The sequence below is a fragment of the Anas platyrhynchos genome, chromosome 5 (assembly GCF_047663525.1).
Source record: "Anas platyrhynchos isolate ZD024472 breed Pekin duck chromosome 5, IASCAAS_PekinDuck_T2T, whole genome shotgun sequence".
In the NCBI taxonomy this organism is placed as follows: Eukaryota; Metazoa; Chordata; class Aves; order Anseriformes; family Anatidae; genus Anas; species Anas platyrhynchos.
Genome location: NC_092591.1, coordinates 15,768,305 through 15,791,366, shown reverse-complemented (window position 1 = coordinate 15,791,366; position 23,062 = coordinate 15,768,305). Strand labels below are relative to the sequence as shown.

General features: G+C 41.6%; 1 protein-coding gene across 1 annotated transcript; it reads right to left on the bottom strand.

Moving 5' to 3' along the window:
• Window positions 1-4,352: 4,352 nt before the first annotated feature.
• On the bottom strand, window positions 4,353-14,955 carry LOC101803572 (alpha-1-antiproteinase). The gene is made up of 5 exons (XM_005021461.6): window positions 14,801-14,955; window positions 9,098-9,754; window positions 7,899-8,169; window positions 5,858-6,005; window positions 4,353-4,601 (listed from the first exon to the last, which is right to left on the bottom strand). Exons 2-5 carry the CDS (start codon window positions 9,735-9,737, stop codon window positions 4,407-4,409), a joined length of 1,254 nt encoding a protein of 417 aa, XP_005021518.2. The 5' UTR covers window positions 9,738-9,754; window positions 14,801-14,955; the 3' UTR covers window positions 4,353-4,406.
• Between the last annotated feature and the right edge of the window lie 8,107 nt (window positions 14,956-23,062).

Sequence of the window (23,062 nt, the reverse complement as noted above, 5' to 3'; positions counted from 1 at the left end):
TATCTTAACAGTCTTTCCCAAGAATTGTTATTAGGCTGGTTACAAAACCAAGACTTGTGGTCCAGATTACATATAGTTAAAATTACATAGAATTTTTTAGCATCTTCCCCCCTCTCTGGTGTTATGCTCACCCTTTCTCTGCTCCGCTGGGTCCTCAGATTGCTGGCTTCAGCCCCAAGTGAAGGTGACTGTGGATGGCCACATCCTGTGTCCTTGCTGAGAGAAGTATGATGGCAGTGGGTGCAAACTCTGTGCTCTGGGATCCAGCTGGGATCGTTTTTATACATCTCCTAACATGCTCTACACCTTGCTCTTCCTTCATTGGTTCACAGACCCACATATACCTGAGCTTATTACCTGTGGTGTGCCTTATACTTGTCACTCAGTCTCTGTTCTCCTGGTTATCCTCCTGACTGGTTCTACCCAGCTTCCAAGGCTGCAATCCTTTGAAGACCAGTAACCAAGCACTGGTGAGCTGTTTATAACCCTGGGGCCTCCAATATCATCCTATGCCTGAACTCTCAAATCTCCTGCTATCATCTTGCCATACCTGTATTTCTTTATCTGTCATTCTAGGGCCACAGACACTTCACACAAAATAACTGCTCATTCTTCTAGTCTTCTTCATATCTACTAGTTATAGAAATATCTATATTTATAACAATGCATAGAAATATTTGCCTGTCAGAAAGGGACCTGAAGGTGTTGTTCGATAGCTGGCTGAATATGAGCCAGAAGTGTGTCCAGGTGGCCAAGAAGGCCAACAGCATCCTGCTTGTATCAGAAATATCATGGCCAGCAGGACTTGGGAAGTGATTGTCCCTCTGTACTGAGCTCTGATGAGGCTGCACCTTGAGTACTGTGTTCAGTTTTGGGCCCCTCACTACAAGAAGGACATCGAGGTGCTGGAGTGTGTCCAGAGAAGGGCAACAAAGCTGGGTGGAGAGAGGGGTCTAAAGAACAAGTCTTATGAGGAATGGCTGAGGGAAGAGGCGTGGAGAAAAGGAGGCTCAGGAGAGACCTGACTGTACTTTACAATTACCTTAACGGAGGCTATAGTGAGGTGAGGAACAGTTTCTTCTTCCAAGTGCCTAGTGATAAGGCAAGGGGAAATGGCCTCAAGTTGTGCCAGGGGAGGTTGAAGTTGGATATTAAGAAAAATTACTGAAAGAGTTGTGAGACATTGGAACAGGCTGCTCAGGGAAGTAGTTGAGTCACCATCCCTGGAGATTGTCAAGAAATGTATAGATGTAGAACTTAGTAGCATAGTTTAGTGGTGAACTTTAGTACTAGGTTAAAGGCTATACTAGATGATCTTAGAGGTCTTTCCAACATGAATGATTCTGTGATACTATGAAAATTCTGACTCACTAGAGGCCAGCCGGGTCACCAAAAGACAGGATCACCACAAGTGCAGCTGCGAGCCCCATCCCCAGATGTGCCAGCTGTGTCAACAGCTAATGAACTTGGTCCCTAGATGAATCTCTATTTCATGAAAACCAATCAATGCTCATCATATCATAGGGAGCAGGTTGGTGAAGGAGGTGGCCTGAAGCCCTGCCTTTTTGCCCAGTCTTCCTTGCTCTGCTCTGAGTGCTCAAGGGATGGTTTGCAGGAGGCAAGGGGCCCTGTTGCCTCCCTCCCCATGTTTTGTGAAGAGGAGGAAAGCAAGAGCTGCCCAGCTGAGCCAGCAACGTCCACCTCCCACAGGAACTGTGCCAGTGGTGGGAGGGAAAAATGTCTGCAGGAGGGGGAGTGGGAGGCTGTGAAAAAGAGCTCGTGCAGAGAGGAAATGCAAAGAGCAAATGTAATAGGGAAAATCTGTTTGGTGATGCTTGCTGAGCTAAGAGCGGGATTTGGAGAGTAGGACTTGGTGGATGGGGGGAGAGATGAAGACAGGCCACATAAACAGCGCAGTATGGATGTGGGCAGGGAGCAAGCTGTCTGCTGCTCTTTTGTGCTGAGTGTGGTGCCTGCCTCTTCTTCAACACTGTCTCTGGCAAATCCTGCAGTGGAAAATCACAGCAAGATGTCAATAAACCAGGAACTGTTGCCTGATGAAGCAAGTCTGGCAGACGGCTCCCCAGCACCGATCCTGACATTAGCAGGAAATCCCCTGTGGGGATGGCAGACACTCGTTGTTTCCACCACTCTGTTTTCCCAAGGCCAGCACCCAGACATTGCATTGCCTGCTGTGCCTGCAACCTCCCCAGCACTTTCTACAAACACAGAGAGATCACGCAGGAGATGTGCTGCACAGCACTGGTGCTGTATGGCAGTGCATTTGCCCTGCACCTCCATCCTACATCCTTGTGGTCAATTTTTCTCAGAATATGGGAGAAGAACAGAATTCCAATATCCTACTTCTGAATGGGTGCATGTCTGTGAGAGCACCAAGGTATTGAGGGTGGGAAGAAAGATTTACAGCCTGCAAAAGCTGATTTAGCTGATATGAGAGATTGTCTTGATCTTCATATCTCTCCCAGAACCACATGGGGACAACCTTCCTCATACTATGCTTTATTTATATACATATATCTATCTCCAAAATGGTTTATAAGGGAGGGAGAAATATTTAGTCTTGTGGCTGTCACAGATAATTGTGCATCTGGGACATCTGTTTCTTCCACACTTCTTGATGTAAACCATGTACCACTCTACTAAAATCAAATACATCCGTTTTTCAACTGGTGCAAATTGGCACAACATCAGGGCGTTCAAGAGACACATACAGCAAGACCTGACCTCATTGAGCTCTCTTATCCCTAAAGGTTTTACTGTTGCTTTTCTGTACATAAATTCTTTAATTGCAGTTATCTGTAAGAATGATAAGGGCTAAGACTGGCCTTATTGGTGCTGCACTGTGCTAAAATTGGCCTTATTGTTACTGCACTGTGCAGTTGTATTTCAGGAAGATGGGAAACCTGTACAGTCAAATGGGTTGCCTTAGGAATTATTGCTGTGGGCATGCTGGGCCACAAAGCCACACAAACAGATGGATGTGAGTGCAGGAAGGAACCAGGAAGATGATGTAGTGTGCACTGTGATTCCTGCCATGAACGCTTGTGAGTTGTTTGTATACTTATCAATGCAGAGATTATGTGTAGTTAGTCAAAAAAGACTGTCAAATATCAAGTGTGACAGTTAACAGGATATTTTTAGTAGGAACACAGAGCAGAAAGGGGTCTTTCATTTCAACTGTAAAGGGGAGACCATGCTTTGCTCTTTCTTACACATGCACCAAACTGACAAAACCACCCTTGCTCTAATTTAACAGAGGCCACTCAAGACATTACTGAGACTGTTAGCTTTCCAAGCCATTCGGCCTCTCCTGCTGCGATTCCTGATGCCATGACACCATTTCATCTCTTTCCAAAAAAACACGGCTGTAGGAAAAAAAGGGGCAACTGTGCTCTTATACTTGCTGCCAAGGCAAGTCTACTGAAAGAGGTTACCACCTGCCTTCAAGCTGCCCTCAGTCCCCCCTGGGTGGCTGCCACCATCCCCTGAGTTAGGCAACCTGCTTATGGGGTGATATCTACTGATCTACCTTGGTAGCTATAAAAGGACGGCACTTCAAACACCTACAATTTGCTAGACCCTTATTATGTGTTTTCTACAAATCTCAGCTGACAACATGTTGTGTAATTGCTGTCCAAATACCTTGCCAGCTCATCCAGCTACATCCTTCTTTTGGCCACTGACGGATACATGTGTGAGAAGTCAACCACCCACGCGGGCTGTTGAATTGGCAATACTTGGTTCAAAATCTTCAGGCTGAAGAGCAGATTTGATCCTCTAGCTCTGTTCTGAGAAGCAAGAAGCTCTTTCAGGAAGAGTTGCTGCTAGATTAATGCTAAAAGTGATAAAAGGTTTATGGTGGAGAAAAGAGATTTATCTCCCCATGTTTAAGACAATTATTCGTGTTTCCAGTGCTGACTCCATTCAAAATTTCCATTTCCCATTACCCTGTATTGTTGATCCAACTCTTCGCATCTCTTATTTACTTTCTTATGTACTTATGGTAAATTACAACCACTTCTGCTTTGTTTGCAGAAGTGTTAATCATTTTATATGCTATTCTGGCTGACAACAACTTGCTAAACAGGAATCTTCCATTGTAATACAAATGTCTCTCCCTGAATACTGGCAAATCTTAGCAGGTCTTTCCTTGGCTTTCAGTTAAGTAAAACAGTCATTCTTTGTTAAATGAATTCAAAACATTTTTCTTGCTTCCTGCTAAGCAAGTGTCATGGTCAATACCATTAGTTTTCGACAGTAGCATAGAATGAAAATTCTTCCTATGAAAGAACTGTATATTAAGCTCATACAAATGGAAATAGATGGTGTCATGCAGTTTCACAACTTCTTTAATCAGTAATAACAAAAAGAATTCATATGTCACTTCAGCTAGTGATAGTTGGGTTAACTATTTTTCCTATGAAGAGGGTACTGTTTGTATCTCTATCAAAAATCAGCATGAGGAAGGGACGGTTGAATTCAATGGTAGGAGGAAGAGACATGGTCATTATTTCAGCAGCAGTTGCTGCTGCCGCCTCAGTACCTCTCTCATCAACATCCAGAGCAGCCTTATGGACAACCTAGGAAAAAAAAAAAAAGAACACAAAGTCATTCTGGGCAGAAAACAGACACCTCAGAGGTGAACCAGACCCTGTTTAAAGCAACCCCGCTTTGGAGAATCAACTGCAGAGGATCTGTAGGGCAGTAGAGATGTGAGCAGTGTTGTTGTAGTCATAACTGTTTTAAATGAGGACCAGGATAGAGCTAGATAAATTTTAACAAATTATTGTTATTATCAATTGTATTATATTATAATAATAATAATAATAATAATAATAATAATAGTCCCAAGCTATTTGTCTTCTGTTGCAAAGACTGAATGAAGAATGGACAATCCACTTCTAAGTTCTACAGTGAAATACACCCTGTACTGAAGTGTGACAAGATGCTTCTGAAATGTGTGAGGGATTCTTGTGCTGTTTGAGACAAATAAAAAGAGAATAACAGACTATGTTCTTGCATTGAGTTAAATGCTTTTATTTGCCCTATTACATGCAAGGAAAGAAGGCACCTAAAAAGCAGGAAAAGAGATTATTTGGGCAAATAAACTGCCACTAGAAACAATGTTCTATTGAATTCCCAAGTTAAAATAAAATAAAAATAAAAATAAAAAAGAGGTACTTTTCTCCCGAGTTAAAATTAAATAAAAAAAATAATTACAAAAAGAGGTTCTTTTATCTAAATTGATTTTCTCTGACCTTTCTTCCCCATGTGCCTTCTACTGTCTCTTACCAGTCTCTCCTCTTCATCCTGGGGTAGGGGTGGCTCTGCAGGTGGCCATGCCCAGCTGGTCCCCAGCTCTGGCAGGGCTCTGTGCTTGCCTCTAACCAGGGTGGAGGGGTGACCAGGTTGCTGTCTTGCTCTCTTGGCCAGCTTTCAGGCATATATGGGAGAGGCCAGCTATGCATCTCCAAAACTGAGTCTTCAGGGTGTTAGGGCCTTGATGTGCCCAGGAGCACCAGTGGCTCCTCCTGAGAAGCTGAGGGTTGATGTTTTTTTCTCACATTCTAGATACACCTCAGGAGATCTCGTCTGATCTTGGTCTTGGAAGAAAGAGTTGTGCAGCAAACTAATCTGATCTCCAATGTCACTAAGGGCCAAAATCCTCTTAGATGTAAACTCACAGACCAAAGCCAGGGTGATCCTGGCTGTGGCAAGCTGGGAAGCTGGGAGCTGTATTTAGTTGGTGTTTCTGGATGCTACCACAACAAGTAGCTTTCTCTGTGGTAGGATGTGTTTGTGAAAGGAAGGAGAGGGCTGGTGGCCTCAGACTTACTTTAGAAACCTTCAGCTCCGGTGCACCGGTGATGCCAGAGAGATCTGCCCGGTCAGTGAACACATCCACAATTCCCATCTTGCTAAGGATGTTTGTTATTTCATAGCTCCCAGAGATGGAAAATTTGGGGAAGTAGAGTCTCATTTTGCTGTCAGGCAGAAAAGAAACACAGAGGGTGGTAAGACAGACCTTTCACTGAGGTAAATGATGGTGCGAATGTTGTGTGACTCATGGGTGTCAAATGCCAGGGCGCTGTACCAGCCATGAATGTACAAAGAGTGCTAATCTGATTGTTGGTCCTTCTCATGGTGATACAGATGTTGTCATTCATACTTCTACTACTGATATCTGTCAGGCATTTTGCTTTAGCAAATATGAGAGTACTCTGCAAAGGAGGGCAGTAACGAGAGGCCCTCTTTACAGCCAGGGAAAAAGAGGCACAGAGATGGATGCCCAGGTTGCTCCAGCAAGGAGAGACCTGAAGTAGGCACAGACAGGTCTGCTTGGGCAAACATGTGACAAACCCCAACACTTCAAAGCAAAGCAGTGCTTTTGGCATAGCTGTGGCCTGTGACATGGTTCACGGGAGGGTCTGTGCCCTACCACCTGTACCCTTGGGCACCCCCTCTTCTAATTGTCTCCTTTCCATGGGCTAGCCATGGAATTACAAAAAAGGCAGATAGAGTCTGCCTTTAACAGTGAGGAGCAGATAGAATAGATATGCAGAACATCCTTGGTCCTGCTCTAGAGTTCAAACTGTATTCTACAAGTTACTCCTGATGGGATTTACACCACCTCCAGGCTACTTGTGGGCAGCTCCTGCTTAGTATACTTTCTGCTGAATTTCTCTTCATGTGCTGTCTAGGGACCCTCAGAGCCTCTTAGTCACCTACTGCAGGAATTACCCTTTTGGTAGCCCACATCTTCTGATGTCTCTCCCTGGGATAACTTGGGATGAACAAAATCCAAACCCCACTGTTGCTGCCTTTCTATGATATTGCCCCATGCATTAGAAGATGATGGAACCATGCTTATTAATACAGCCATCAATGTAATAGTAGAACTGAAATTGCCACCTGGTTCTCCCAGCCTCTCACATGAAGAATTAATTCTTATGTTGGTCTTGAAGGAACTTGCAACAAGAATCTATTTAGGTAAGGATTTTTCTGATTTTTCACTTGAGAATACATTTTCATTTTTCGTAGTTGAGGCATCACATTATTAACTCATATCCAATTTGCTGCCCACTATGTCTTTATTAACTGTGGCGGCATTTCTGTAATGATGCACCAAGAATCATGGGTGTGAACTCCAAAGCCTTGTTAGTTGTGAATCAGGGCAGAGCTTTGTAAATTAGGCACGTATTAACTTGATATTACTCATCTGCTGGTGCTTAGATCTCTTCCCTCCCAGACAAACAAGGTTGTAAAACGTGTTAGCTGATGTTAGTTTCAGTGGTAGGAGCTAACAGAACCTCATTAGATTTTTATAGTTTCAAAAACAAAATGCCAGAAAATCAGGGCACTAGTAATTAATCACCATCCTGTTATAACAACCACTGTGTGCTGCAATGGCCCTTGTAAGGAAGATATTTGTGTAGGACATATTACGTATGTATGCATTAATAAAAAGTGCCTAAGTTATGGTTTATTTAGGGTTTAGACATACGTCTGAGTCACAGTGTGTCAGTGACATATGTGAGGTAAAACACGTTAGCTGAAACCTCAGTATAGGGGATTTGTCTTAGAATTGCCACCTTCTCACTCTGTCAGTTTTAGAAACCCCAACATGGGATTGCTATTTGGTACTCCTGAGACCTGATCAGGATGGTCTCCACCTTAGCGGGGGAAGCAGAAAGTCACTCAAGCATCAACAAGAGATTAGTTAAATACCAACCAGCTGCAAGATTTTTACAACTAGGATGCACAAGCCAAAAATAACCCACTCAGTTCCCAGAATCAGCAAGCCTGTAGTATTTGCATTCCTAAAAAAGAAAATAGGCTATTAATCTAGGTGCCACTGCAGATGACTGGCAGATTACCTCTGGAGTAGACGGTCTGACCACTCCCGGATGGTTTCCTTGACCAGTGCTTGCTCTAACTGCTTCATTTTCCCTTTTGCTGGTAAGACTAGAAATGCTGTAGCACTTCCATTGTAATGAAGACGTACCACGGTGCAAGACAGCTCCATATCAAAATACAAGTCAAATCTGCCTGTCTGGTACATCATAGGGACTTTCACAATAGTTTCAGCATCCACAAAGAACTCTCTTTCTTCAGTGTTCTCTGGTTTAAAAGGCTTTTCCCAGTTGCCTGATATAGAGAGATAAAATGCAACTGAATATACCACGTCTCATCCCATCATAAATGGAATTTTATATAACTAATTATACTCACCTATTCCTCCAATTGCTAAATTCACAATTTTCAAGCTTACCATTTTAATATGCATGCCACAGTAAGGAAAGAATCTTTTACCCGATCAATCAAGAATGTGTATTAGGTTCCATTACTTTTTTTTTCCTTGGGTGATCTAAGTGGCCTTTCCATGAGTTGTCATTTAAGGGCTTACATGACATCATTTGTGTGTTCATATACTGTATGCGTTTAATTTTTATTGACTTTAATCACAAGCCTCAATCTATAGATAAGATTAATGTAGGATCTCATATCTAAGTGTTGGTGTGTCAGGTACATCATCAAACCCACATTAGAAATGCACTGTTTCCACTTTGTTAAAATGCCCTCTTCTGGTCATCACTAGTTTCTTCTGTATATAAATATGTTAATGTGTATACATTTCAAGGACTCCAATAGGAAAAAATAGGATTATGTAGCGTATAGTAAATTAGGCCATTGAATCATGCACACTTTTAAAGAGATGCTTTTAAAGGAATAGGTCACGTGTTCATCTCAGTTCCTTCGGTGAAAACTAAAAGAATGTGGGGCAATTGGAGCTATGACTAAAACCATGAAAGTGAGCTGAAGCTGCATGGAGGCTGTGTCTTGGAGCAGAGCTTCCTGGCTGCTATGGGTAGAGCTGAGCCTGCAGGCTCTCCTGCCACCTCTGGTGCTGAGCAGGGCCCTGCTGCTCTACCTGGCTGCAGCATGCTGTGAGGGGCTTCTGTCCCAGCAAAGAGCATTTCAAATTTCTGCTGGAACATTTTCCAAAGGTGGCAGGTGAGCTGAAGAGATCATTTGATTAGAAGAATGACATGAACCTGAATACTACAGGACTTACCTCTAAAGAAAACAAAGGTAGCTAGGAGCATTACAGTCTGTGGATCCATTTCCTTGACCAAATTAGTAATTTTCCCATGTGTTTTCTTCTCTATATAATCATTGATCTGCTTCTCAGCCTCTGTGGGATTGTTAAAGTTGGTGGTTAAAGTCTCCAGCTGATACAAAGCTTTGGCATCATCTAAAAACTTTTTTAGTGGTTTCAGCTTTTCCGTTAGAAAGATAGCACTCCCCATGTTGAGCTGGACCCCGCTCTCGGGATGGCTCAGCATGTGGATGAGGTTGTGAAAGCCTTCATGTATCTCTTTCTCCTGAATCTCTGTAAGGTTGAAGGCGAGTCCTTCCAGGATCTGAGTCTGTGTGGTTGACCTAGCCCCTAGGGCCAGCATTGCAAAGGCAGTGGAGATGCTTACAGGAGAGAAGAAAATGTTCTTATTAGGCTCCTCGAGTGTAACCTTGTTGAAAAAATGAAATGCAAAGTCAGCATTGTTTGGCACTAGTTTGAGGCAAGCGATCGCTTCCCCTGCATAATGCACATGGTCTTTAGGTTCATTTGGATCATGGTGCCTGGTAACAAGCTGACCAGGGGCAACGGTGTAAAGCCCAGCCAGTAGCAAATATACATAAAAATCGGTCTTCATCTTCTTGCATTAAAATCCTATGGAGGAAAAAGAGAATCTATTACTAGGGTAAATACATAAATCACGTATATATGGTTATTCTGTCATTCTCACAGAACAAAAGTTCTCGTGTCTTTCTCTTGTCCTCAATTTCCTCTAAAAAACACCTCTTGCCAGTTTTTTTTTTTTTATTATTATTATTATTTATTATTATTACTTCTACAGGCCTCCTGGCAAATCTCCCACAACTTTTTCTTCTGGCCCTACCCTATACATCCACAAAGGCCAAATTTGGTGTAGATTAGCTGAATATACAGCACCCTCAGCAGGTCAGAGAACAGAGTATATCCCACCAGAAAACATACCATGGCAACCACCGGAGGGCTGCAATACAATACCACTGTGCTTTTGACATTAATGGTCTAAGATACTTCCTGTAAAAAGCATCACAAAGCAACTCTGGATGTTTTGTGAGTAAGGGAAGAAGGAGGAAATTCATGCAAGTGGGCAGCAATCAGTAGCTACATACAAACAGAATTTGAGCAAACAGACATGGAGGAGATTTTTAAATAAACTTTTGTTCAGATTGATAAGGCCCTCTATCTCAAGAGAAGACAAGTGATGGTGACTGTTCTTCAGTAGCAAACCAAATCTAAGGAATATGTGTTTTTTTTGTTGTTTGTTTGTTTGTTTTTGTTTTCTGAATAAAAATAATGTGACATTTTAAATAAGAACCTAAAGTAACGTTTTGTCTCTTAGTAGACAAACCAAACCTTTGGAGTCAATTCATTTTCAGCCCAGCAAAAGAAGTCAATGACACCAACAAAAACAAGGCCTTATTTTTATCAGATGCTCTACTGGTCAAAGGGCAATACATTTATCTTAACCTATTTCTCTTGGCTGTGGTATCTACATTCCTTTGCAGAGCTGACACTGTATCAGCTCTTATAATTGGACATTGGAAACGTGGAGTCACAGCAGGCCGCATTTCTGAGCAATCTAGCACAAAGAAGTAGTGAGAGACTTGCAACGAGTTTGTGGAGATAATGAACTAGATTTGTTAAAACTTGTGCAAGGAGAGACGTATTAAACTAATTGCACTTCTCTGTTCTGGCATGATTCAGCTTGAAAGACTGTGGTCAGAAAGGGCTATGATCATGGTCCTGATTTCTCCATAACATCAGAGGAAACAATTTTTATTAGTATTTGAATATCCAGTTACAATTAGACTTGCATAAGAATGACAAAACATTTTTGAGCTATAATCAAGCATTCAAACAATTACATGTCTGATACAAGTATTTCTAAAAACAGGCCTGCAATAACACCTACTGTGTTATTGACAAATGGAAGAACCATAAGGGCTCTCAATAACTACATTTTCAATTACTGTGCACAGTAGCTTAAATTATATTTTGGCCTTCTCTGATTTTGACATTGAAATGATACTGCTCAATATATCTGTCCCCTTCTAACTTAACATGAGAACTGTTCTGAATATTTAAAATCATCTATCAGAGATCCAATGTATTAGTCAGACTTTGAAAAGAAATCAACTTGCAGGCAAAAGCATTAAATCTGAACCTGATCTATTTCCACGTATCCAGCAGTCTGATTCAGAATCTGCCTCTGCATAAATTATTCACTGTGAATTATTTACTCAGCTGCAGTCATAATTTATTAAGAATAACATGAATACAAAAGAATGAAACATAAGTCATCACCTGTTCCCTATCTCATCACATTTCATAACTATAACAAAACACAGAATATAGATGGACTTTTCTATATACACATTGCAATGCAAGTTTATATTTATTTGGAATGCAAAGTAGATGTAGAATTTAACTGACCTGGCCTCAAAATTATAGCTAATGGATGTAAAATGGTTTTACGGTAGCTTTGTAAAATACTGATTACAATTTTCTGAGGATTTTTTTTCCTATATTTTTTCCTCTATGTATTTATGACATATTTGCTTTTTGTGTTTGATTTATGAACTTTCATGGAATTAATTTCATTTTATTACAGCTCTGAATTCACAGATAATTAAATACAATCTGAATCTGAATCATCCATCTGTTACTCAGTACTGGCCAATCACGAACATTTGAGACTTATGAGTCAGCCCTCACAAAAATCTTGGTAATGGTTGATTTTAAAATCATGAGATTATGAAAGACTCAGCAGCTGCAGTTTGTAGAGGTCCCTTTTGTGTGTGTTTTGTTTAAGCCTTGAAGATGGATGTGTCTGACTCTACTAGGTTATTCTTCAAAGAATAAAGGTACTTGATATTTACTATTCTAGTTTATGTTACTGTGGCTGCTAGGTTTGCAGGTGATCAACCTGATAACTTAACAGTGTGATAAATTGTAAACAGAGACTGTTTCCATATGAAACAGAAGGTGCAGATTCTCAGGCAATCTCCATGATTGAGGCATTTTCTTACAAAGCATATTTGCTAACAATTAAAAAACAAAACAAAAACAAACAAAGAGATGGATCCTGTGCGAAAAAGCCCTTGGAGAATTCCCTATCTGAAGAAGCTAATTTTGAAGAAAGCTGCCTATCTTAAGACTTATACCATCCCCAGAAGAACAGTTTGCTAAGAGGCAATCTGTCAGATTGCCCACAAACATAGGAATAGAAGTGAAGAACTCTTCCATTGTAATTCCAAATTTACATTGACTTGTTGAATAGCCTGGAAGAAAACTAGTTTATCTGCTTTTTTTTTTTTTTTTTAACCATGTCAGGCAATGACAATATCTTTGTGGTATTCAAGAAAAGGTTTCTTTCATGAAGAGCTTTAAATCAAAACAGACAATGGCACAAGAACATGCCAACACCTGGAGGTTAGTGATGTTTCAAGCAATTTACCTGTAATAGATTTAGTGATAAGATTTGTTGAATATATATTACATGTTGAATAAATTACAATCTTCCCTGCTGTGCAACCCGGAATAGCAGTACTTTTTTGGACACTCCGTCCTACAAAGAAAATGGAGAAAACTGATAGGCTGAGGTTACCCTAAAAGAATTCCACCAAAAGACCTGTAGCAGAGCTAGACTAAATTTTCCAACTGACAGAACCTGGTTCTTTGTGGATATCAAAAAATTGTCCATTTGAGGGCCGATTTTTGTCTTGATTATTTGGAGAGATGTTTCTGAATATAATTTTCTGACTTTAGAATCCCATGTAATTGGCCAGGAGATGAATATTTATCCCATGTCTCTCCTACAAGGGGTCCTCACCTGTAATGTATTTTAATCATGAACATTTGCAGTACTCAAAAACACATGCAAGCATGAAATAGAAAAGATCTTTGCTCACCAGATGGTGCTGCTTCCCTCTTGATTGATTCTAAGTGAGGAAATCTGAGAAATGTCTTTCCTGAAAGCTGCACTCTGGGAGCACCAGGCACATCAAGACATGACTCCACCACCACCACTGGTGTCTGCTGAACTACTCTCTTCTACTCAGGGCCAATCCAAAGAAGAGACAGAAACAACCCAAGCACACAAAATGTCACAAAAGAAAGATGACTAGTCACACTTGTGTGTGAGAAAACGATCTCAGAAACCTTCTGTCCAGGACTGCCTACTCACAGGAGTACCACAAACAAGTATGTGCTTTCCTGGCTGGCCTGAAAGCTCTCTGGGTACTTCATAGTATGTGCCTTGGCATGTTCAGGGACTTTTCCATACTGATCAGCTAGACATTTACTTATGTGATTCACAGTTTGATGCCTCTGTGCTTGCTGGAGGCCCCTGAGAAGGCTGCCAGCACAAGCCAAGGGTATCAGGTTATGCAAAGAATCCAGTCACTGTGACCATTTCATTAAAAGTAATTCCTTTTGCAACAGAAACATGGAAGCCAAGTTTACAATGTTCTTAAAAATGCATGTGACTGTATGTGGGTGTGTTGCTTTTCCTTGCATGGAGTAAACTTCCCTGCCAGACTTTTGGTTGAAACTTCTAGGAACTTCCTTAAAACATTGAACCCTTAGCCATTTTTTCTTGAACAAGACCAATTAAGTCCAAAGAAGCCTTGGGAGAAAGGAAGAGAAGGACTCAAATCAGCTGTTCTCAGTGTCATCTATCTTCTGCAAGACAGCTGAGCACCAAAGAGCTTGCCCAGGAAGCGCATCACCCACTTCTAGGCCTCTTCTACATGGAAACAGGTGAACATGAGCTTTCAGTCTGCTACCAGGGCATTTCTGGTATTTTCTGTTGGACCTGAGTTGCTGCACACACTCACGGATGAAGTATCACTGAGGCCAGAGAATAAAAAGATTTTTTTTTAAAAAAAGGACCACTGCAGTGGTTAGGGCGGTCAGATGAGACAGAGGTGATTTCTTTTCAGCACAAAGCACAAACTGTTCCAAGAACAGATCAGACTGGGTTCCCAGTTTCTACTTTCCCATGTGCACTTGATCACTACCCAGTCTCTGGGTGCGTGAATATTACATGTTGGCCTCATTGTGATCTCACATAAACTGAGTGTGCGGAGAATACCTTTTCCTTGTTTCTTTCTCAGTTTTCCTGTAATCTGGTTGTTAGAGCAACAAGGAGATGTCTCATCTAAAAGGGAAGTAGACCTCAGATATCCCATTCCCTAGCAGAGGTATTTCTTGTAGGCCTTGAATATAGAAATCAGCAGAATAACTCAAAAAGGATTACCAAGGCATCAATGTCCGGGCACCCATCCTCAGGTTCTGGATGGAGTGGAGCCTGTTCCCTCTAGCAGGAAAGAGCAGGAGGTATCTCTCCTTCAGGTGCTTATGTTTTGTTGTCTCCAGAGGTCACCTTGCTTCTCTGCAAGATGACTAGACACCCCACTCTGGTTTTTACATTCTTATTCTTCTTGCCAGACATCTAGCAACATGCAGGCAACTCCATGCCTAAATTGTGTTGCCTGTGTGCTTTGTATCCAGCTGACCAAATAAGCCTCTTTATCACTAGAACAATTGCTAAGACAGATTTCAGTATAAGGTACAACCCTAGGAAAGGCTTAAAATCAATTGCATGCAACAGGAGGATACACGTCTGAAGTCTCCATAGGAAACAAAAAAATCACTACTTACAGCAGCTTCCAAGGATCCTGCTGTCTTCACCAGGACTACCCTGCTGCTCCCTCTCTTATTTATACTGTTAAATAGCATTATGAAAGCAAAGCGTCCTCTAGAAAACATTAACCAGGGCAGACAAGTGTTATTACTTTAGGAATGGTGGAGAGCAAACAGTGAAGACAATTTTTGGGGGGAGGCACCTGATTTTTGCTGTATATGCACGGCCTAGCCCTGTCGTTGCTTACAACAGTCATAAGAGTCCTTCTGCATTTCTGCACAATCTCCTGCTGGGAATCCAGCCCCTTGCTCTAGCAAATACTTCACATGCATCATTAACTTGTGTAAACAGCCTGACTAGGTACATTAGAACTACTGAAATGAGTAAAATTAAACACATACATATACTAGACAAAAGCCCCTGGAAAAGACAGCTGGATGCATGCTGCAGCTAGATCTCATCTCAGTATTTTGCACAGAAACATCCTGCCTCCTCTACACCAGACTTTTAATAGGTTTTATTTGGCGTATTTGTTTTAAATTATCCAATATCTCTCAATTATCTCCATTGCTGTTAATAAGGGACAGTTGCTGGGAACTTCACTAATAAACTTAAAAGCAAATCAGTAGCACTGGTGCTCGCAGTGCCTGAGAGCTGCTGTAGGGATGGAGATGTGATGGCAGAGATGGGTGCTCTGGGGCCAGTGGTACCCAGTGTGTCCCAGCCAGGCTGATGTGACCTGGCAGGCAGTGATGTGTGGACAGACAAACAGCTGCACTGTGCTCTGTGCTGGCTCATCATGGAGTTACTACCAAGTTACAGACTTGGAGGCATCAGGCCGGTATGCCAGAGCATGCTTATATGTGAAGGTTGGACCTATGCGGTCAGCTGCCAGTCCACAGGAGCATCCCCTCAGGAGGCAGGGGGATGCAGCAGTAATTGCTGCTTAAAGGAAGCATCACTGAATCTTCTGGGGAGAATGGGCTTTTTCTTTGCAGGTGAAGTGTTGAAGCAAGGCTTTACATTTTGCTTGGCTGTGGGAGCTGCTACTAATTCTTTCTTTCCAGGCTTCTCTCCTTTGCTTCTATTCCTCTCACCCATGCAAAGGTAGGCACAGCAGTTCAGTATGATATTGGATCCAGGCTGCTAGAATATTTGTTTGAATTGTTTACCAGCTGGAAAAAAGCAGATGGACACTTGTAGGCTTTTTAAAATAACAAATGAAAACAGCCTCTGAAGATACAAAGCCTCACCTAGAGCACGTACAGACTAAAGGTGAATAATCACATGCACCAAGAGACAAATGAGAACACAATTCAAGACAAAGAAGTGCAGCTATGAGTAAAGGTACTGAGAAATGTGAAGAAAAAAACAACTGACTTAATATGACTTCATTTAAGAACAGGTTAGTCTTGCAGTGGAATGTGTTCTCTACCTGCTGACATTTGTATGAGTGTGCAAGAGGGAAAATGAATAAAATCTAATCCATACCAATCTCCAATGTTATCTGCAATGTGATAGCTGATTTGTTTTCCCTCATGTATACAGGAGTTTTGTCCAATCGCGTAAAAAATCCTGAAATGTGCTGAGACCCTGTTTCAATATTCGATAACAAAATATGTTGCATATGAACTTGCATTTGCACTTTTTTTTTTTTTTTTTTTTCCAGGCAATGGACCACTTCTCTGATATTTTGAAAGACAAGTCCTTAATGAAAGTGTTGTTAGGAATTCTTCCATTTGCTCTGGATCAAACTATCAGTACTCTACATTAGACGTCTTATTACTTTGAACCCCACTGTGGTTTTTTGTTATTTTGTTTTGGTTTCTTTTTTTTTTTTGTTGTTTATTTGTTTGTTTCTTTTAATATTATTATTGCAAGATCTTAATAACACTATTTCATCGTCAGTAAATTGGCAACATTAACAAAAGCCATCCAGCATGCATTCCCTTGGAAACAGGCTGGCTGTAGTCCAAAATAAATTAATTATTAAAATTAGAAAAACTGTATGTTTGCTTCTCTGGCAGAGAAATACTTTAATCTTTTTTAAATATTTAACTAATTACCCTGAAAGCCATTTCAAACCACAATTGGTTGTTGTTCTGGTGATGCCCTCTGGAGTATAAAGAGCACACGAGTCCCTCCTACCACACTGCTGAGATTAAATGTCATTGTGGAGCTGGTGAAGGCAGCATCCTTCTCTCTGCTGGCAGGCTACATTTAATTTGCAGAGCTGTCTCTCACTGTGATTCAAGGGGAAAGGCACTCTTGGTTACACAAACAGCTCAGAAGTGACCTCCTGCAAGAAGTTACTCGCAATGCCAATACACAGAAGGTACAGCTGTATCAAGGGTCCTTCCAAGCAAAGACCTGGCAGATCTTCACCTTTAAGTTGCACTTTCCTCTGTTGCATGCTGTACTCTTGTCTTACCTCCTGCCAGCCCCATGCAGGAGGTCCCTGAGCATTCCAGGGTGCTGTGGCCCACTGATATTATTTCCAGCCCCAATAAAGGAGCACACACATAGCTCTGCCTGTCCCACAGGTCAGCACAGCAAGTGTCTGCCCTTTCTTTCTCTCTAGGATCAGTTTCATTCTGCTATGCAGTAAAGCCCCTCTGGGTCCCTAGGACACTCTTAATTTTCATCAGTCTTCTTTGTCCTCCTCTCAGGCTATGGGTTTGCAATTGCTTTAACCTCACCTAAGTGCACGCTGCTTCTGCCAGAGGTGTCTCATCCTCCAGTGTTCCTGCTGTCCTTTGGTGTGCTTTTAGTGCCCTCCCCTCTCCCAGGAAAAAGACCTGTTTTCCTGATTAATTGGTCCAGCTTTCCACGTGCTCAGAGCTGCTAATACTGACGCGAAGAAAGGAGATGTATCTTAGACGGGGCCAGGAGCTCGACTGTTACTTTTAGGAGGAGTCTTTTCTCAGATTTAATTTAGCTTGGTCAGGAGGCTGGAGCTCAGCATGAGGTGGGAGGGGCTGGGAGACCAAGGCTTTTTCAGCCTGGAGAAGAGGTGGTGATGGGGGATGCTGTAGCTGTTGTCCCACCCTATGTAATGAGTGAAGTTAGAGAGAAGATGGAACAACGGGTGCGCATTGGTGGTTTGTGTGGCAGGGAATGCAAGTTGCAGCGAAGGAAATGCAAACCAGATATAAAGAAAATAACGTTCACAGGGAGGGTGGTCATACGTGAGGACAGGTTGCTCTCTGAGGCTGTGAAATTACTGTCCTTGGAGATGTCCAAAACCTGTCTGGACATGGCCCTGAGCAACCTTATCCAATTTCCAAGCTGGCGCTGCTGTGAGCAGGTGATGGGATTGGATGACATCCAGAGGTGCCTTCAAACCTACGTTATCTTTTGTTGCTAATCAAAAAGACTGAAATCCAGCTCTCAGGAATCCCTGTTTGCACCTTACCCTGCAGAGAGATGTCTTTGCTTCTCACCACATGACCTCAGAGGCTTTTCCCTGAAACTCTTAGGAAGGTGTCACCTTCCTCATCCTCCAGCGTAACCTGGCAGAGCCAGCACAAGGCAAGCAGTCAGCTCCCAGACACAGCTTCTGCCAGGGCACAGCACACAGCATTCACAGTGGGAACAAACAAATCTGGTGGGCCATCTGTCCCGCTCCCCACATGCCATAGCCGCGGCAGGTGGCACACATTCCTCTGTGATGTCGCTGAGCTCAGGCAGGGTTTTTCTCCTCAGAGACTTTGGAAGTCCACAGCAAAAATTATGACCTCAGAAGGGATCCATGCAGCTGCCTTGGTTTCTCTGGACCTGACTGTAATTAAGATCTGCTGATGATACGCTTTTTAAAAGCTTACGTGGTAGGGGAGGAGAGAAAATGGTGAGCCTTGGAAAAAGCAAACTTGAATGGACTATTTCAAGATCAGAAGTCAGTTGCTGTCAAAGAAACACTCGGTACTGCCATTTTCCTTTGCATATGTCCATTAAGATGTAATTTTTTTAGATGTATCCTCAGTGGGACCTTAAAGCAGTTGGAAAAATTCCTTATTTAACTCCATTTGCTTCCTTAGAGCTGTGCAAGAAACATGCCTGCGGGTGGTTCAACAGTTCTGACTCTTTACAATCTAAGCTAGGGACAGACAAAGCATCTCCAAAGAAGAAATTGTGTGGTTGTGGTGGGAAGAGCTGTCTCTGATTACCGATCTTTTGCAGAAAAGAACAGAGTCTGGAAAATGTTCAAAAGTATTTTAATTTGTTTTGTACATTTGCATTTTTTTATTATCTGTGTGTTCTGCTTTCTTGTGCCATGAATAAACAATATACGTGAGTGGGTCTGAGAACAAATGTTGACAGTTTTCCACTTTTATCTGAGCAAATTTTGTTTCTCTGTGTCTGTTTGCAGTTACTTGCTCTTGAGAACTGTAGGGAAGAGAAAGACTCATGGAAACTGTTGCTTCTGCACTCTAAAATGATGTGGTCTGAACACACTCAGTGTTACATCTTCATTTTGATCACAGTTGGTTATTTGGACAAAGGAAAGCCATAGGTTTTTGCAGATTTGAAATTTCTGCAGACCTCTTGCCCTATGCTGTGAGATCAATGGTTTGTAAGAGATTTAAAACCACGGGGTGCCAACTTTTAAGGTCTGCACATGCACTATAGAAACACCTTCTTCTTTAAAACTCCTCTTTTAAAAGCATGTCACCTCTGCCAAGATGTCTCTAGATCTCTCTCAAAAGGCTAAGAAGTTGGAGTCTGGTCACTTACAGAAATGCCTGTCCCAGCAGAATGAAGACTAGCTTATTCTTTGGCTTGTTTTAAACCTTAGAAATTTACCATGATCTGCTTGTTGGGCTGAGCTTACCAGTGTTTGCAGTGTCTCCTCTTTCCTGAGAATCTCAATTTTTGCCCCATCCACCATCTGTAGTGATTATCAGGTATTATACAACCCAGAAAAAGGTATTATAGGCTACTGCAGTGGTAAAATCTGGGTCTCTTTAATGGGCTGTCACACACCAGGCTTCTTGGTGGGACACAATAAATGTCCTGCAGTTAGGAAATGCCAGGACTACAGTGGCTGTGCTGTGCTATTTGGCCAGAGATGGGGGCAGATAAAGGAAGTATTGAACCACCAGAACCCAGACATCCCCTCAAACCTCCCCAGAAGAGGCCTGATTTCTCCTTAACTCTGGATCACTAGAAACTTGGAAAATAGTTTTCAATCTCACACTGATCTTACAGCACATATTTCTGTACCTTATACAAGTGCATGTTATGGAAGACAGTAACGCCTTACTAAACCTAAATATAACCTAGCAATTGCTTAGCTAAGCTGTACTTTAGCTCAACTATTTGCTAATGACAAGGCTTGTTACTCTGCCATTGGAGGGGATTAGGTTGGACTGATGTGGTTCAGTTTTGACAAAACCATTTTTGTTTTGTCATCTTGTGATTTTTTTTTTTTTTTCTTGCTATTTATCTTTTTTCTTTTTTTTTTTTTTTTTTTTTCCCTAGATGCTTACCATGGTTTTTATTTTTACTAATATTTCCAACATTTTTCCAAGAATTGGAGTTGGACTCAGTGGCCTATAATTTCCTAACTCTTTTTTTTTTTTTTTTTTTTTTTCTTTTTTAAGAAAAATATTTTTTATCCCTTTCCAGTTTTCTGAATATTTATTGCCTTTTTTTTCTTCTTTTGGCTTGGTTTCACTTAGAAGCATAAAGCTTCCTCTGTTCCTTCACAGGGACTTAGAGGGACCTGGCAAGCTCAGAGAGGGTACAGAGAGGCTATGAGGTGTCCATACCCAGGGTGGGGAAGTGGGAAAAACTGTAAATGGAGGGAGATGTTTGTGATGGTGACCCCCGCATACACACACCCCATTTCTCTCCACTTTCCCAGATTACTGCTTGAATAGGAATCACACACAAGGATAAAGACAAAGTTGTGTCTGTTTATGTAGAACTCATTACAATCAATGCTGGCAGTGTCGAGCACTCCAACTGAAGTTTTTTAATTAGTAACAGATTAACCACTGTGGAAATACAGCTCCTGTTGTTGATGTCAAAATGCTTTACTTACCCACTGTAATCAATGCATCAGAGGTAAACAATATGCATTGCCAGGTATGTAGTTATCCAAAGGATTTACTGCTTCCCCAGGTCAAGGGTGCTGCTGGTCAGCCCATCGACAGAGGGAGGCAGAGGATGATCAATTGTACCCGGGGGGGAACCGGTCCTGCTGATGGAACTGGTTTATGGAGAGTACTTGTAGATATAAACTGTTCATAAAGGCATTGTCTCCTGAACAGGTAAATCATGAATGCCTTTCATTGAGTAAAAAGGATGTTTTTTCATTCTTCATACAGGAAGATGTCTCCCAGTACTGTTGTGGAAAGACTGCAGAAAGACCACACACCGCTGGAAATTCTTGAAAGCCAGATAGCAGGCATACTTCCTAGTTCTTGTCATTATTTAAAAAGAGAGAAAAATAAAGTAAATCTTGTTTCATGACTGGCAAACTGTCTGTCCTTGCTCTAACACAAGTGCCCCAGGGGATGTTGCTGTGCAACGCATAGGCACAGAAGAGCAGGAATTGCCTTATTGAATTGTGCTTGGTGCTGGGGTGGGAGCCTGTGCTGGTGCTCACACCAAGGCCTGAACAGAGCAGGAGAGTGCAGTTGTCTCTGAAGGATATGAAGGTTCTGAGCCAGGAAAGATGTGTTATTACCTTGTTCTTGAGAAGTGAAGTAAAGTGAAGCAGGGAGAAAAGAAAAATAAAAAGATGGAAAGGAAAAGGAAAAGGGAAAGGGAAAGGGAAAGGGAAAGGGAAAGGGAAAGGGAAAGGAAAGGAAAGGAAAGGAAAGGAAAGGAAAGGAAAGGAAAGGAAAGGAAAGGAAAGGAAAGGAAAGGAAAGGAAAGGAAAGGAAAGGAAAGGAAAGGAAAGGAAAGGAAAGGAAAGGAAAGGAAAGGAAAGGAAAGGAAAGGAAAGGAAAGGAAAGGAAAGGAAAGGAAAGGAAAGGAAAGGAAAATGTTCTTTGGTCTAGGATGATGAAATGTCTTTTGTGTATTGACCCTTCCCAAAATATATCAGACACATAGGTACAATGAGACATTGTTCTCCTTCTTGGAACGTTACAGTATCACCTCCCAGTAATTCCAGATAAATATGGGGTATTTTGGTGAATGCTTGGGTCCCATTCATTTTTCTGAGCAGGTCCATTAGCTCATGCAAATTGGACAATCTTGGGCTACACAGACATTTGCCACTGCTCAGAAAAAGTACTCTATAATAAATATTAAAGCATTTAAGTGATTGTACTTTTAAAAATATTAGAAAATACTTTGCATACATGTGTGCAAGCATTACACAAGATCTCTATTGATGACCACAAAAAACTACCATTTGTATTAATAAGGAGAGTGGTGGCAGTGTCTGGCACTTGTGTGTGTAATTAGGGTAACTGAGTGAAGATTTTGGCACACGTATTGTTTCACTTTCTTATATTTATGGCATGCTTAAATGAATGTCAGTTTACACACACTACATAAACACCCATCTGCTCTAGAGATACTGTTATTGATGAAAGTTATCTCTCTCTGCCCCCAGCTTCAAGTTCAAAATAATCTGTTGTATTCTGTTAAACCAACAAAAAAGTACACAAGCACATGTGGCAGAGAATGGAGAGAAAAGTAGCAAGGTTCAGAGTGAAAGAAGGGAATAGTTTCATTGAAATTTAGTATAAAAAAGTTCAGAGTGAACACTTATCGAAAACATAAATAATGGTGACTGATGACTGAATAATAGCATCTATAGCATTTCCGCACAGTTCATAAGATTTTTCCTAGTAGAGAAGTGATAAATAAAAAAAAAAAGAATATCTCTCTAAGGGGGTCTGTGTTTCAGCAAAGGGGAATGCAGATTTATTCTTTTCCCCAAATTTATTCTTATTTCATCCATTTTCTTTAGTGTGCACAGCATTAATGCAGACCTATTTAATGGCAGACAGTAAACCACTTCATGCTGAGGACTGGCTGTCTACCTGAGAGGTGTTCTGGGAAAGTTTCCTGTAGGACCAGGTGTCTTCCAGTGTTGGCAGATCCTGGAAGGCATTTCCCTATCCAGCATCACCCAGAGGAGAGTCAGTTCCTACCCTGATGCTCTGTAACCCACACCAAGCACAAGAAAACACTGATGTCAATCGAGTCTGTTAATCCTGACCTAAATGCATCCCACATTTCTGACCATTCTATTTATTTGTTTGTTTGCTTGCTTGTTTTATTGCTTAGTCCTCCAGGCAAAGGAAGAATAAACT

What these genes read in the sequence shown, in the direction of transcription:
- LOC101803572 (XM_005021461.6), bottom strand. Translation starts at nt 9,737, where the DNA reads ATGAAGACCGATTTTTATGTATATTTGCTACTGGCTGGGCTTTACACC. An exon ending in TCAGACCGTCTACTCCAGAG is followed by an intron (nt 6,006 to 7,898) that starts GTAATCTGCCAG and finishes TCTGCCTGACAG; the next exon opens with CAAAATGAGACTCTACTTCC. An exon ending in CGGAGCTGAAGGTTTCTAAA is followed by an intron (nt 4,602 to 5,857) that starts GTAAGTCTGAGG and finishes TTTTTTTCCTAG; the next exon opens with GTTGTCCATAAGGCTGCTCT.